At 32.7% G+C, this 16,522-nt stretch overlaps 1 protein-coding gene across 15 annotated transcripts in view; it reads left to right on the top strand.

Annotated features, from left to right (window-relative positions):
* The window catches only part of ROBO2 (roundabout guidance receptor 2), a 1,682,217-nt gene that overhangs the window by 1,605,876 nt on the left and 59,819 nt on the right, over nucleotides 1-16,522 (top strand). For all 15 annotated transcript variants that reach the window (XM_032352363.1, XM_032352359.1, XM_032352354.1 and 12 more), the window contains 3 exons: nucleotides 1,128-1,252; nucleotides 3,548-3,719; nucleotides 13,624-13,806. In XM_032352363.1, coding sequence (XP_032208254.1) covers nucleotides 1,128-1,252; nucleotides 3,548-3,719; nucleotides 13,624-13,806 — 480 coding nt within the window. The remainder of the gene's footprint in view (nucleotides 1-1,127; nucleotides 1,253-3,547; nucleotides 3,720-13,623; nucleotides 13,807-16,522) is intronic.

Here is a 16,522-nt window from a genome sequence, read left to right as displayed (position 1 = left end):
ACTCTCAGAGAGACTGGAGAGCAGATGCTGCAGTCTAAAATCAGAAATTTTTTCTCACTCATCTTTTCTCAGTGTGATTATAATTAGTTATAGGAGAAACCATAAAGGATGGGAACTGTAGGAAATTAAAATCTATCCATTTCACACTCAACCCAACATGAACTGTTTTCATTTGTAACTTCAGAGTTTCTTTCCCATCAACATAAAATAAGTTTTAAATCTTAAATTAGGAGTCAATGTATAAGTCAATTATTTTTCCCCGATATGAAAAAAAAAAGTATTTTTTTCTTATTTTGGTGAAATTTATTGCTGTGTTTCTGTTTTTATGTATTAAACACAAAACCAAACCAAACAAGAAGATTATTAGTGGCACCGTTCAGAGATAATGGTTGATGAAAATTTGGAATACATTCTCTCAGAATATTTTTTTATAAAGATTTTACTTATTTATTTGATGGAGATCACAGGTTAGCAGAGAGGCAGGCAGGGGTTGGGGGAGGGGGAAGCAGGCTCCCTGCTGAGCAGAGAGCCCAGAGCCCAATGAGGGGCTCTATCCCAGGACTCTGAGATCATGACCTGAGGTGAAGGCAGAGGCTTAACCCACTGAGCTACCCAGATGCCCCACTCTCAGAATATATTTGATAGGAATGTTTTTTTCAAAAAGAGAGCCTGCCTATTCTCACATGGATCAAAGCTCTAGATCCAGACATACCTAGGTTCAAATTCTGCCTTGATGTTTCACTTAGATAATTCTCATACAGTTGTCTTCGCTTTCCTTTTCTGTGAAACTAAGATAAGAGTTGTTTTTACTTCTTGAGGTTAGTGTGATCATCAAATATGATGCTTAACTCAGTGCGAGGCATATAGAAAACACTCATCAGAATGTTAGCTGTTAAATTTATTAGCGAGCACATATTAGCAAAGCTGTTGTGTTTGCATTAAACCTATCCATTATATTGAAAGGGCAATTTTTGGAAAAAAACTGTCACTGTTGAATACTACGTGCAAATTGGGAGCTACTGGAGACCAGACCTCTTGCTTCTTGTCTGCATATCCATATTCTATAAGCAGTATTAATGCACATCAAGACTTACAGTTGGTGTTTACCCTAATTGCTTCCTTTGCAGCCCCAAGTGCCCCTCCACAATCTGTCACTGTGCTGACAGTAGGAAGCCACAACAGCACAAGTATTAGTGTTTCCTGGGATCCTCCTCCTGCAGATCATCAGAATGGAATCATCCAAGAATACAAGGTAGGACCTGGGTGAAGAAGCAGGGCTCACAGAAGGGCTTCCCAGAGGTCTCAGTGTCACATGCATGAAGCTCATCTCCAGAAGCCCTCTTGTTGAGACTGAGTGTAAAGTAATTTTTCTATCTTTGTGTGACAGGTAAAGAAACAAATGCATAGGGGATTGGGACCTAACTCCAAGACACAGATAACAAAAACTCACTTGGACAAGTAAACCAGAGCAGTGGAGTGTTTTTGTTTTGTTTTGTTTTGTTTTGTTTTGTTTTGGGACGGGGGTTGTAGAGCATGATTCCAGAACCTCAGAGAGTTAGAGAGATTGCGGTACAGAGTAGGTGGTGAAGCTCTCATCTTAAAAGTCCTGTATCATTGTTATTAAATTTCTGTGTAAGGGGCCTTAGCAGGGATATTTTTAAACTGTGGTCTCATAAAAAGATGCTTCCAAGGTTTAGAGGGTTGGGGTGGGGATAGGAGGTGGACGGCACCAACTCCCACTCTGAAGTCCTCTTTTGGTCAATTTATTGAGGTTTTGTAAAATATTTCACTTGAAAAAGGGAGCCATTATAAAAACAAATTATGAAAAAACTTATAAATGTAGTTTATTATCTCATTTTTCTAATGATAATTTTGTTGCTGTTTAGAAACTATAGATCCATTGTTTTCCTGCCATCGTTTGATGTTTAACAGACAAAAGATGTCTAACTTTGGGAAATAAGACTCTGACTAGCTGTAATGTGATCAGAACACATATGATAGTAAAACATCTCATTAAACCTAATAAAAATTCAAAACTATGATTTTGCTATTAATAAATGTATATGGGAGTCTAACAATTAACATGTTGTATATATCTATTAGAATAGAAAACTAGACACCCCATCTCACCCAAAAAGTTTAGAGTTGATATGTAAAATGAAGCTAAATAATTGTAGTGAAAGCATTGCAAGTTGAATTCTGTTATTTCTAAGAAAAAATAAAATTCAAAATAGAATTTTCTTAAATTAATGAATGATTAGCTTACTGATACCATGTACACAAGCACTTAACTCTAAAATTATCCCCATCACTTTATAAAGAAATGTGTAAGAAATATAAGAATCACAATTACTTATAAATATATATGCATACGTATAAATTTTACAAGGATTAGGGTACAATGGCAAAGAATGATCTGTTCTGGTATTTATGTTTTAATGAGGTTAGGATTTTACCTTTGTATCATTGGGAACTAAATATCTTAAACTTCCATTTACTGATATACCAATATTGATTATAACATGGTATTTTTTGTTTAAGTTGTAAGCTTTCTCACTCATATGAGAGTGCCTTATTTTGGTCACAAAGTGTATATTTTAGTTAGGCCTAAATATTCCCACATTAGTAACATAGATATCATTGTGTAAATAAAAGAAAAAAATAAGAATTACTTTAAATAAAAAGTTCCAGGAATTGACCTGTTTCAAAAACAAACCATTTGTATTTCTACTTATGTATCTCCATGTAGATTATGAAATACTGTAGATTATGAATGCAAATATGTATACACAGTATGATTCTTTTTATAATGCATTTGACAGTAACAGATCTCCATATCCCAGGACAAAGTATGCTTTAAAGTATGATTTTTACTTAGAGTAAAAGCCTGGATTCTTTCACATTGGTTTTCAAAGACTATCTACCACTCTGTTCTCATGAATGTGTCTGTGTATATGTCCATATGTTTTGATCGATACTGAGATTTATTACTGTCAATGTAAATATTGGCCTTAATTTCATCTCAGTCAATACTTATAACTTAGGTCAATTAATCTTGTTAACTACTTCTGGGTAAGTTAATAGTTTCTTAAATAGAATATAAATTACTTAGATGTGCACCTATATCCATTGGATATTACAACTAATAATCACCATATTTTAATAGATTACATGCATAATAAACCTTGATAAATAAATTAATCAGAGAAGTTTATGAGTTTTAATCCATACCCAAATACTCTTTGCAACCAAGAACACTCTCCAGAAGTGTTTAAGGAATCACTGCATTATATGCATTCACTGTTAGTTGTAATATATAAAGGAACATGGCGTGGTTTTAGCTTCTCCTACTGTTCTTCCTTTAATACACACACATACACACACACTTAGATAAATAAAGTGCAAATATTAGCCTTTAGAAAATGTCATTTACAAATACTTCTATAAGCCAAGAGAATAGATCGGTCACTACTAAAAAAATAGGTCATCAATTTGACAGAAAGGATAATTTTATATTCTTTTTGTTTCTCACTTTACATTTCTATAGATCTGGTGCCTGGGGAATGAAACACGATTCCATATCAACAAAACTGTGGATGCAGCCATTCGATCTGTAATAATTGGTGGGTTGTTCCCAGGTATCCAATACCGGGTAGAGGTTGCCGCTAGCACGAGTGCAGGGGTTGGAGTAAAAAGCGAGCCGCAGCCAATAATCATTGGTGAGTACATCTCTGTGGCCTGTTATCAGTTAGCCAACTGGCAACAAGGTAGATATTTTTAATCTGTGTCCTAAGAGTGGATCTGCAGCAATGAGAAGAGGGTACACTCATCATATAGGCAAATAGGTTGACTGACTAGGGTTTCTCATACAAATAGTTAGCAATTTCTTGTGCTCTCAAGTTTCCCAGAAACTTCTTCAAATTATAATCACTAAGTGTTTAAATGCTGAAAGTCGGTTTGAAAATAATTTTTAATCAATAATTTCACTAACAATTTTGATGTCATTGAAATATAATAAGAAATGAGACAGTTACTGAAGAAAGTGCATTGTGTTTCAAATCCTCTAAGCAAGAAAGATGTCAAAATTTTACCAGAAACAGGCCAAAAGAAACTTTGTAATTCAAATATATTATCCCAAATAAGAAATCCCTATTAAATGCACTATCGTCATCACAGACAATTTTTCCCTACTAGCATTGATTATGTTTGCCTGTTCTTGAAATATATGTAAATGGAATCACACAGAATATAATACCTTGTGTCTGGCTTCTTTCACTAAACAATGTTTTTGAGACTTACCAATGTATGTATCATGCAATTCATAGGTTTTTGTTTCTGAGCAGTGTTCAATTGAACGAATATATCTTGTTTTGTTTCTCTGCTTGTCTCTTGAGGGCATGAACATTCCTGTGTAAGTCTTTTTGAGGACACAAGTTTTTATTTCCTTTGGAGAGATATCTAGAGGTGGAATTTTTAGGTAATAGGATTGACATAGTTTATAAGAAACTGTAAAGACTTTCATATTATTGTATAATTTTATACTTTCACTAGCAAAGAACATGACTTGCATTTTTTCTACACCATCACCAACATTTGATGTTACCCATCCACAATTTTAGTCATGCTGACAAGTATGAAAGTGTACCTCACTATTGTCTTTACTTCAGTTTTCTTTGATGACTAATGATGTTGAACATTACGTGTGTTTTATTGGCCATTCACATATTTTCTTTTGTACCATTTCCAAGTCTTTGCCTTTTTAAAATGTGTTGTTTCTCTCTTGTTACTGGATAGGAGAACCCATACATTCTGGATACAAACTCTTTGTCATATAGTCTTTCATTGCAAATATTTTTTCCTCATCTATGGATTTCCTATTTTTTTTTATGAATAGTGTCTTTTGATTAGTGAATTTTTAAATTGTAGTGAACTACAATGTACCACATTTTTCTTTTATGTTTAGTGCTTTCTAAGAAATTGTGTCCTATCTGTAGATAGGAAAGATATTTCCTTAGATTTTCTTCTATCAGCCTTATAATTTTAGCTCTTATGCTTACATCTATAACTCATCTTAAAGTAATTGCATGTGTTTTGAGAGTTGAGGCTTATTTACTTTCCTAATTATATCAGCACATGTTTTCTTAAATTTTTCCCTATTTTATTTTTGTAAGTATACTTATTAAATTCCTTTACCACTTATTCTGTACTATATGTAAACTTACTTTTATATATTACCCTTTCATCTTATGTCCTTACTAACCTCACTTATTTATCTTAATAATTGTGGCATATTTTTTCAGGGTGTATTCAAACAATATTCTGTCTCCTTTCTTCCTATATGTGTTAATATGGTAAAATCTATTGAATCATTTCAAAAGTGAATAAATCTTTCATTCCTGGGATAAATCTCATTTGATCAAAATACATTGTGTTTTATACAGATATTATTCCATCCAATTTGCCAACATCTGCTAAAGAAGTTTGCATCTATGTTCATGAGGGATAGTGATCAATAGTTTTCTTCTAATGTCTTTGTCAGGTTTTAGAATCAGGATGGCTAACTTTATAAAAGGGACTGGGAAATATCCTATTCTTGGCTACAGTCTAAGAGTTTTTGTGGGCCTTTTATTTTCTTCTTTAAATTCTTTCTAGAATCAGTTATAATATCTGTGCCTAGAGTTTTCTTTGTATATTCTCTCTGTATTTATGAATTTGCATTTATTTAGAACTGTTATTATTCCTTTGCTGGTTGTATTAAATGGATTTTTGGTTTTTCCATCAGTGAATTTGTCTAACTTATCTAAGTTCTTGAATTTATTGTTATATGCTTAATTGCATTATCTCCTTATTTATAATCCACTTTAATTGTAATGTTGCAGGATGTGTAGTTATGTCTTCTCTTTTATTTTTTTAAAAGATTTTAGGGCTCAGTGGGTTAAAGCCTCTGCCTTTGGCTCAGGTCATGGTCCCATGGTCCTGGGATCGAGCCCCACTTTGGGCTCTCTGCTCAGCGGGGAACCTTCTTCCCCCTCTCTCTCTGCCTGCCTCTCCGTCTACTTGTGATCTCTATCAAATAAATAAAATCTTAAAAATAAGATAAAAGAAAAGATTTTATTTATTTATTTATTTATTTAAGAGAGAGGGAGGACACAAGAAGGGAGGAAGGGCAGAGAGAGAAGGAGAAACAGACCTCTGCTGAGCAGGGAACCCAATGTGGTTCCCCATCCTAGGACCCTGAGATCCTGACCTTAACCAAAGGCAGACACTAAACCAACACAGCCACTCAGGTGCCCCTCATCTCTTTTATTCATATAATGAGAATTCATGTTCTCTCTCTCTTTTTCTTCTCTCCCTCTTTGTTTTGCAACCCCCCAACCATCCCTTTAATTTCAAATAGCTTTGATAAAGATTAATCAATGTTTTTAATCTTTTCAAAGTATAAACTTTTGGGGTGCCTGGGTGGCTCAGTGGGATAAGCCTCTCCCTTCGGCTCAGGTCATGATCTCAGGGTCCTGGGATCGAGCCCCACATTGGGCTTTCTGCTCAGCAGGAGCCTGCTTCCTCCTCTCTCTCTGTCTGCCTCTCTGCCTATGTGTGATCTCTGTCAAATAAATAAATAAATGAAATCTTTTTTTAAAAAGTATAAACTTTTGGCTTTGCTAGGTTTATTTATTTGATTTCTAATTAATTAATTTCTGCATTTTTTCTTCTACTTACTTTTTGTTGCTTCTTAAGATGGAAATCTATACCAGTGATTTAGACCTTTCTAATACAGATACTTAAAATAAATTATAAATAATAATAATATATTATATATAATATAGTAATAATAAATTATTATTTAAAGTTATACATTTCTTACTAAGCACATCTTCAGCTGAATCTTATACATTTTGAGTTTCCATTTACCACGATGTTTCCATTTACCACGATGTTGAAAATACTTCTCACTTCACCTAAGGATTTCGTTCTCTTTGCAGAGGTTGTTTAGCAGTGTATTGTTACATTTCCAGATATTTTGGAATTTCACAAATAGCCTTTTCTTTCTGATTTGTAATTTAATTCCACTGTGGTTAGAAAATGTACATTGTATGAATTTAGCCTTTTAAATATGGAGAATTATTTTATGGCTTAACATTTGGTCTTAGGGAATGTTGCTTATGGCTTTGAAAAATATGTGCATTTTTCTGTTCTGGAGTGGAATGTTCCATAAATGTCATGTTAAATTAGTTGGTAGTATCATTCAGGTCTTTACTGATTTTCTGCCTGTTTACTCTTTCAATAAATAAAAAAGGAGTCTGGAAATTTATTATAATTAAAGATTTTTGTATTTCTCCTTTCTGTCTATAAGTTTTCATTTCATTTATTTTACTACTTGTTTTAAGTGAATACATCTTAGAATTGTTACATTTTATTAGGGAACTTACCCTTTATCATTATGGAATGCCCCGCTTTATTACCTAGTAAGATTCTTTGTCCTAAAATGTACTTTGTCTAATATTAGTATAGCTACATTATATTAAAAGTGTTTACGTAGTTTGTGTTTTGTTTCCATCCTTTTACAGGGATATTGTACATTTCTACTATTTATATTACATATTAAGTCTCTTTTAAAGTCAATATGATAATCCTTGCCTTTTTATTGTAATGTTTAGACCATTAACTTCAATGTAATCAGTGATGCATTTGGGCTTAGAATTACCATCTTGCTATTTATTTTCTATCTGAATTTGTTCCTATTTTCTTAGTTTCTTCTTGTTGAATGAAGTCACTTTCTGTATTTTATTTTGTATCCATTATTGGATTCTTAGGATTAAGGGTTTTTTTTAAAATAATGGTTACTCTAGGATTTACCTAGCAAGAACTTAAAAAAATATAATTCCATTTTCATTCCTCTCAGTATTTTTGCTATTGTTATAGTTTTACTCTTATATAGTAAACACCAATATACAAACTAAAGTAGTGTTATGATTTGCTTTGCTTTAAATCATTAGTTATCTTTATCTTTTAAGTAAATTAAAACTAAGAAAAAATTTTATGTTACTCATTTTTTATCAGATATTCTGTTCTATAAATTCAATTTCCTCAGCCTCCCTGAGTTCCTCTCAGGAATTTTGTTTAGCCACATCTGGGTTCCTCTTCACTGCATCACATTTGAGTATTAGCACTATCTTCAGATCAAATATGAAAATAGTAAAATCTCCCTTTTTTTTACTTCCCCTTTCTCACAATCCTGCCCTTTGTTTTACATATTTTGCCAACTTTTCTACTTATTTATGGGAGGATTTTGTGTCCCATACCTGTTATTTCTTTATGGGCAGAAATGGAAGTATCCAGTGAATTATTAATTTATATAATATACTTTTCTGTTCTAGAATTTCCATTTGTTTTCTTTTACATGTTCCATTTTCTAATAGCTACTTTAAAGTCCTTTTCTCCTCATTTCAACGTCCATGTCATCTCATGGTCTGTATCTGTTGATTATTTTTTCTCTTGACCTTTGGTTGTCTCTTACTATTTTTTTACTTCTTTCTTCTTTTTTGCTATTGTTATTTTGTTTCTTTTTGCATGCTTAGTAGTTTTTTACTGCATACTATACATCACAGATGCATATCATAAAATTTAGTGATCTTCTAAAGAATGTTGGGTCTTGTTTTAAAGAGAGTTATGTTACTAGCTGATCATCTTGATTTTTCGGGGGCTTGGATTTTACCTTTGTTAATATGGGACTGTTTATGTTTTGACCTTTTTCTCAGAGCAAAATCTCAGTTTGACCTTTACTTCCAAGTCATGGCCCTTAAGAGGCTTCAGTGAAAAGCCAAATATGTTGATCTCTTTTCCAACTTGATGAAATTTAAGGTTTAAATACAATTTTCTCTACAGTGAACATCAGCTGAAAAGTCTGTTCAACCTTTTCAGCCTTCTGGTTTTTGATATTCACCAGATTCTTGGAATCTTCATTCTGCAGGTACTCTTAAGAGTTCATCTTATGATTAAGGGGGAGTTCATACAAAGATTTGGAAATATTACTTTCGTGTGGCTCTTGAACATGGCTTCCCAATGAAAATTTTCAGTCACTCTGTCATCTGAGAACTGTATCCTCTGACACTTTATAGCAATATGACTGAAGTTTTCAATTTGGGTTCAAGCTGCCTAGCACTGTATGGTTTGAAATTTTTAAAGGAAAAGAAAGCCTCATAAGTTCAGATTTCCCCTAGTGCATCTCCCTTCTTTCAAGAGACATATATCTTCAGTTCTTCCTGCTTTTATTTGTTTATTAGTATCTTTAATATATTTTTAAATGTTCTTCCTAGAGTTTGCATATTTTAAGAATATTTACCCAGAGTTTGATACAATAGAATGTGCCAGTCCCATTTCTTTCTGTTTGTTTTTTGAAATGATGCACATAGAGCACACTGCCAATTTCTGGGAAATTGTTTCTTTTTACAAAATATTTATTGTATATGAAGAGATTTAACATTCAACCATACTGTTGATTTTTGAGTATTCTCCAAGTTTTTGTTCTTTTATATATTAAAAATGTTAAGGAGAAAAAGTTATAGTGTTAACTTTCCTTTAAATTGCCTTCCCTTTCTTAATTAGTCATACAGACCGAATTAATTTCTTAACCTGAGGGGAACCTACAATCTTGCCCTTCTGAGATTTTCTAAAATAAATTGGAATAAGAAAGAAATACAGGTACACCCAAAAGGATTTAACTGATACACACACACACACACACACACACACACACATTATGCTATTTAGAAGTAAGCCCTTCTTACTTCTCTTACTTTTTCCCTTAAATGTTTATGAGACATATTTAAAGGGCACCGTTTTCTATGAGAATTCCTGCATAAGCAAACAAAGCTTTGTGGGGTTTTGTGGGTTTTTTTTTTTTTTCTTTTTAACTGTCTATAGCGGTTGGAATATTTCTAACTCAGATTGTCAAGTATCTATATATTTCTTTACTGTATTTTCTATCATTTTTATTAGAAGTGTAATTCTCAAGCAAAGGGAAGTTTTTGGCTGTTGTTGTTTTTTGTTTGTTTGTTTGTTTTTTGTAGAGATTGTATGCATTGTTCACAATATTGGGGGGATTTATTACACTTGGAGGCAAGTAAAACATTACAATAATACCATTTAACCAAGCTCATCTCATGTCAATTAAGAACTTAACAACTGTATAGTAACTTAAAAAAAGGAAAACTAACTTAGAGTGTTTTAAATCAAATAGAAAGTTTTATTTAAGTTTTCATTAGTTTAAAAAGACTGTTTTTAAATGTATGATTATTACTTTATTTTTTAGCATATCATACAACTCTTTCCAAATTTTCTGTGAAGTTAAAAAATAATCTAGTAAATGCTATTTCTATCTCCTATTTGTGTAGCTAGAACGTGCAGTATTCAAGATGTGATCAAATGGAATTGCACCACTTGGAATAAATGCATGCTCACATGTGCATACACATGCACACACAAACACACAGGCACAACTCAACACAGAAAATGCTGTTTATACTCAAGAGATTTATTTCTTTTTAATATCTACTGTTGTACTGAAGGAGCCTTTAAGTGTTTCTTTAATTACTCCTGCACATCTACCTTAACATCTTGTCTGATAACATTATCTACACAACTGTTATTCCTTAGCTGAAAAGTGATTTAGGATGGCTAATCTTTTTCTGTTTCAATTTGTGCTTTCTCTATTGTCTGTTCAGTACTAGAAACAGCACTCGAAGTGACTCAAGCTCTACCTCATTTCCCCTTTGCCTTAATTAAATCATGTATTGGCATTTGTTGTAATTTATGGCTGATAATTTTAGATTTGTCTTATGCCAGACTATGTACTGTTTCATCTATTCCTTCTCAGTTTTATTTTCATCCCAGAAAGTTCCATTAAGGGAATATTAAATAAAATATCATATAAATATAATAAATAGCTATACACATGTTTAAAAGCATTGTTTTTTGTCTGTATTTTCCACTGGTAAGATAATTTAACATCAAAGTGTCCATAGTTCTCCTATACCATTTTACTTACACACACAGAAATTCAATCACATACATTTACATAAGTAAGCATCAAAGATTATGCCATATATTAAATTTACTTTGCTTTATAATTTTCAGTAATCTTGCTTAATAATATAGCTATTGTTTCTTTAATCATTTGGCCACTTAATGCTTACCTTATATAGTTGGTAACAATATGTGGAACAGCTGCAAACTTTCACAGTAATAGATACAATCGAATCTGATGTGTCTAATTAATTTTTAGTCCAACAAATTGGTTTTGTTCTTCATTACTCTCCAATGGGAGGAAGACATTACATTTCATTATATTTTTTGTCTGCAAGAACAATGGAGCGTTACAGGTCACACACATCCCTTGTCTATGCTCTAATTAGTCCAACTGACAACATTGTTTCAAATATACCAGCAGCATAAGAAGTAGTAATACACCTTTGGTAACATAAATATTGCACATAAAACATCATATTTTATCAACCTTGTACACAAATGAAGGACAAGTTTTCTTTTCTCCTTGTTCAATAATGTGTTTGTTTTCCTTTTGGTAACTCTTAGTAGCTATAAAAATCAGCAGGTATGTGTATGTCTCATATTGAAAATATGAGTTCATTTTAAATATATTTTTATCTAAGTTTATGTATATAATAAGGGTCAGATAAATTGGGAAGATTAAGCAGGGTATTACATAAGTGAATCTGGGTTTTACATCTGGAATTTAACACAAGAGACATTTCAGAAATGGAATATAAGTATGTATAAGAAAAATGCTAACAGCTATAACCAAAAAAAGCCTATATACTGATTGGCTTAACAAAATAAGTTTTTTTTTTTTTTTCCTTATTCATAGTCCCATCTGATATAGATTAGCAGAATGGAGGTTAGGGTTTGTCCTCCACACAGTCATTTAGGAAACTTCGATCCTTCCAATCAATAGCTCTGGATTCTGTTACAGGAGTCAGAATGCTCCAAAGACCCCTTCTTTCTATTTAACATTAGCAAAGAGGGAGAATGTCAAGTATTGTCACAGTAGTGTGTGGGTCAGGTCTACAGGCAGTATGCATAACATGCCTATGCAGTATTGTAACAGTCACTTTGCTGCACTTAACTACAAGTGAGTCTTGGCTATGTTGGCTAAATTTCTGACCTGGAAGAAAGGAGAAACTGGCAAACAAGTCACCTGTGGTTTTCAAGACTCTTACATCTAGACAATTATAACTTACATCCCTGAAGTTCCTTGAGTGGCTCTTAAAGTAACCCTTACCCATACTTGGGTCATAATTTGGAGTCATCAGCCTCTTTACATACATCATCTTAACTAATACTTCCAACTATTTGAAATGGTGCTGTTGCCAACTAACAGAAATAGGTACTTGAAAAGATTAAGTCCCTTACCTAAAGTTATTGCTTATTTAAGTTGGTAAGTGGAAGAGATGATATCCAAACAGGAAACTTCAAAGACCATGTTCTTTCTACTATGTTGTAATGCCATAATAACAGAAATAATGAACACCATACATGTGGTGTGATATGCTGACATTTGCCACTTACATTTTGATTTCAATTTATTTTTCAACTCTTTGATTTGTAACTAATAGGATATGAAATTGACACTACAAATCACTTAATTTCCTGTATGTAAATATCTTAATCTTTTAAATACACACCTAAATATTTGCTTTTCAGTGATACTACAATTCCATAAGTTTTAACCTATTTTAAAATGTGGATTAAGATTTTCTTAATTATCTCTGAAAGGTCTAAACTGCCAAAATCATGACTATTTCTAGAGTAATATTAGACCAGATTTAAGGTCTAATTCTAAGTAATATTAGACCAGATTTAAGGTCTAATTCTAAGGTCTCTGTTACTAAAATAAACAAATGTTTATTTTAGTAACAGAGACCTTAGAATTAGTATTAAAGTTGTCTTTTTTATTCAACTTTCAAGCAGATTTTCAAATTAGTTTAGTTTTAATGTACCTTTTTGTGGTATATATGTATATACATATATATAAATTATAGATACTGATCTCTATGAAGTACATAATTGTCATTGTTTTATATAGTAGTTTTAATACATCCCCCAAAATTAAGGGTGTTTGATCAAAATAAGATCTTTGTTAGACTATTTAGGACAATATTAAATGACATATTTTTAAGCCAAAAACAGCTGAATTGATGCAGTGCTATAGAGGAAAGACAATTTGCAAATTTTATGCATGTTGCAGTTGCTTTTTTTATTTTAACGAGACTATATTAAAACATGCTTTACCTAGCTAAAGAAAAGTTGCTGTTATTTTGCACCCTAGTACTTATTTATAAGGCAATAAATCAAGAAGTAGTTCTGAATCTATTCATAGTAAACCAAAACATAAGGGAACCATGTTCTTAATCACAGTTTAGGCTCATAATTTAACTCTTCTTCTGAAACTTATGAAATATACTTATCAATAATTGTGACATGCTCAGAGCACAAATATTACCTGCCTTTGTAGGAATTTTCTAATTTTCTGTGTCTTTGGCATACCATGTTGTATTCCTATGCTTACCATCATAATAATGTTTACTAAAACTACTATTTCTTCCACAGGGGGACGTAATGAAGTTGTCATTACTGAAAACAATAACAGTATTACTGAGCAAATCACTGATGTTGTGAAGCAGCCAGCCTTTATAGCTGGTATTGGTGGTGCCTGCTGGGTAATTTTGATGGGTTTTAGCATCTGGTTGTATTGGCGAAGAAAGAAGAGAAAGGGACTCAGTAACTATGCTGGTAAGAGACTATTTCTAGCTAAGAAAATATCCTGTTTTTAGGAGTGTGATGAAATGAAAGAGAGGGAATGGGTCTGAATAATGAGGAAGTGAATGAATGAATGAATGAATGAATGAATGTTGTAGCTTGTTTTAAACACCTGCTCTGTAAAATGCAATTATACATGTGCCTTAATGTATTTCTTTTCACCATATCACATTATGACTATAAGGCAAGCTTTTTGCTGTATCTCCAATGAATCATAACAAGAGTACACACGGATAAATGTGTGACCATTTTTTCTCAACTAGTTCTTCAAAACACACACACACACACGCGTGCATGTACACACACACACACACACACTTACACACACAGACGTGCCATGAACCCATTATCTAAGAGGTGGATTTAGGCAAGATCATTTCTAACATGCTCAGGAAGAAAATATTTGAAATATAGCTTTTAGTATTTCAAGATGTAGATTGCAATAGGAACTGTCCTAGATGACAAATAAAAACAAGGAAAAAAAAATCTCATCAGATTTAATAAGACTGATGAAGCATGAATTAAGTGATTTACTAGTCTAGTCTATTTCAGGGTGACCAATCAGCCTTTTAGAAAGGAGAAAAAGGAAAAGGAAAAGAAGCAGAAGAAGGAAAAGGAGATCCTAGATGTCTAGCTATTTGCAAAAATGTTTTCTTCTTAGAATCTGGGATAGAATTTCAAGGATGTCAAAAACTGTGGCCCTCCAAACATTTCCGAGGCAGAGAGGAGACAGGAGAGGGGGTAGAATTATCAAGTCGGTGATTTAAAGAATGAACTCAGTATTGAAGCTATGTTCAATAGCAACTTTAATTGCAATTCATTTTAAGTGTTTCTTCTAACAACGACAATCATAAAAATACGTTGTCTCACAATATTTCACACTTTCTAAAATTTACAAGGGAACAATTTTAATTTCACATCATCCTACAAACACTTCAGAAGTTTTTTGACACAGTGTATTCAATCTTCTATCTCCAGTTTTAACTTTAAGTTTAAATGTTTATAAATGTCTTAATAATGGATTCTGACAGAAGCTTTATAGTCTATTAAGCTTATAAGCTGCTCTAGCTTTTAGGCTTCTTAGCCACTGATAATGTCTAAATAGTGCAAAATAGAAGGGTTCTATACTTGGTTCTCTTGCTTGTGATTTGACAGCATTTACATATAATCTTTCTATTGTAGCATTGAGACTAATGTCCATATCTTATGAAAATTAAGGTGATTATTAACCATTAGAGTAAATTTCCATGACTAGAGAAAGCAGGACAGTGTATCCATTGAAAAGGGGATTCCATGCTTTGTGACTTGTAGTCATTCTGCGTTTCTCATGTCTCACTGATTGCTGGTGGCTTCTTCCTTGGGCTGTGTCATTTGACTGCTGTATCCCCACATCATTGAGGTGTTCTTTCCAGCAAGAGGTGCTAGGCAGTAACTAGTGTCAGAGTTTTGAACATTCATGATACTTTAATGTACCTTCTTGGTCTGTAGTCCACTGATCTACCTTCATTCCTTGTAGGCATTGTCATCAACCCATCTGTTAAATCAATCACCATGTTACAGTTCATCTCTGTGATATACATATGAATCATGTAAATCATAGGGAAGAACTAATTTAATTCATTGTCTAGTTAGTGTTTATCCCTTTTCTTGATTTCAGTGAAAATAACAGAAGATTGACTGCTCTAGTTTCAATGCAGAATTCTAGGATATCCATATTTGAGGTGTTGCATTTTTATCTTCCACACTCATGTGCTCACTCCTATAAATAACATAGTTCTCATAACTAGTAGGTTTGTGCTTTTAGTAAAATTATGTCAGACAGATTTCTTTTTTCTTTTTCTTTTCCTTTCTTTTTCCCCCAATGGCAGTTTTTTGCAAAACCTATGCATTTAATTTGAAAATATCTATTGGTCTTTGAGCTTGACAAGTACAGTACATTTCCTATTATCATTTCTCATCATGATTGATATCCATCTGCTTGTAGAGAAACTCCTAACTCAGAAGGTGCTATGCCCTTCAAATATTTTGGAGTAAGGCCAAGCCCAGAGAGCAGCCTTTCAAAACCTTTATACTTAATTGATAGATGCCTGACTCTCAGAATGGATTCACCTTCAACTAGTAATTTGCCTTCTAGCAACTGCTGTTCTCTTCTAGGTGAGAAGCAAATGAAAATCCAAACCGTAGGTAGCTAGCACTGCATATCTGCCTTGGTAAATTTTTTTACACATTTCCCTCCGTATATATCCTATCCTCCACCTGTTAAAATGTTCATGTTCTTGTCCTTATACAACCATTTAAAAAGGGGATTTTTAAATATGAATGATTAGTGGAGTATATATCATAGCTTCAAATTTCTGATATTTTATGCATGAGCTAATGATCTATTTAAGAGCACAGAGATTTCATACAGGGCTATTTTTTTCTTTCTTTGAAGTGTGTTGTAAAAATTATGGAGAATATACTCTATTTGTACTGGTACTGTTTATATTTTGGTTATCATAACAATTCTGTGGGAATCTTATAAATTTTATAAGCATGGAGACAATGTGATTTTACTCACAAAGTAAAAAGACTAATATTTTCACTTTTTCACTGCATGGTAATGTCTCTGTGGTGTCCAGACTTTATTGTTAATTCATCAGAGCATTGGTAGTTTTTTTTCCTAAATAAACAAAAAATCTACTTGATA

Source organism: Mustela erminea, chromosome 1, assembly GCF_009829155.1.
Source record: "Mustela erminea isolate mMusErm1 chromosome 1, mMusErm1.Pri, whole genome shotgun sequence".
NCBI lineage: Eukaryota > Metazoa > Chordata > Mammalia > Carnivora > Mustelidae > Mustela > Mustela erminea.
The sequence above is the reverse complement of the archived record's forward strand: the minus strand, read 5'-3'. Positions and strand labels throughout refer to the sequence as shown.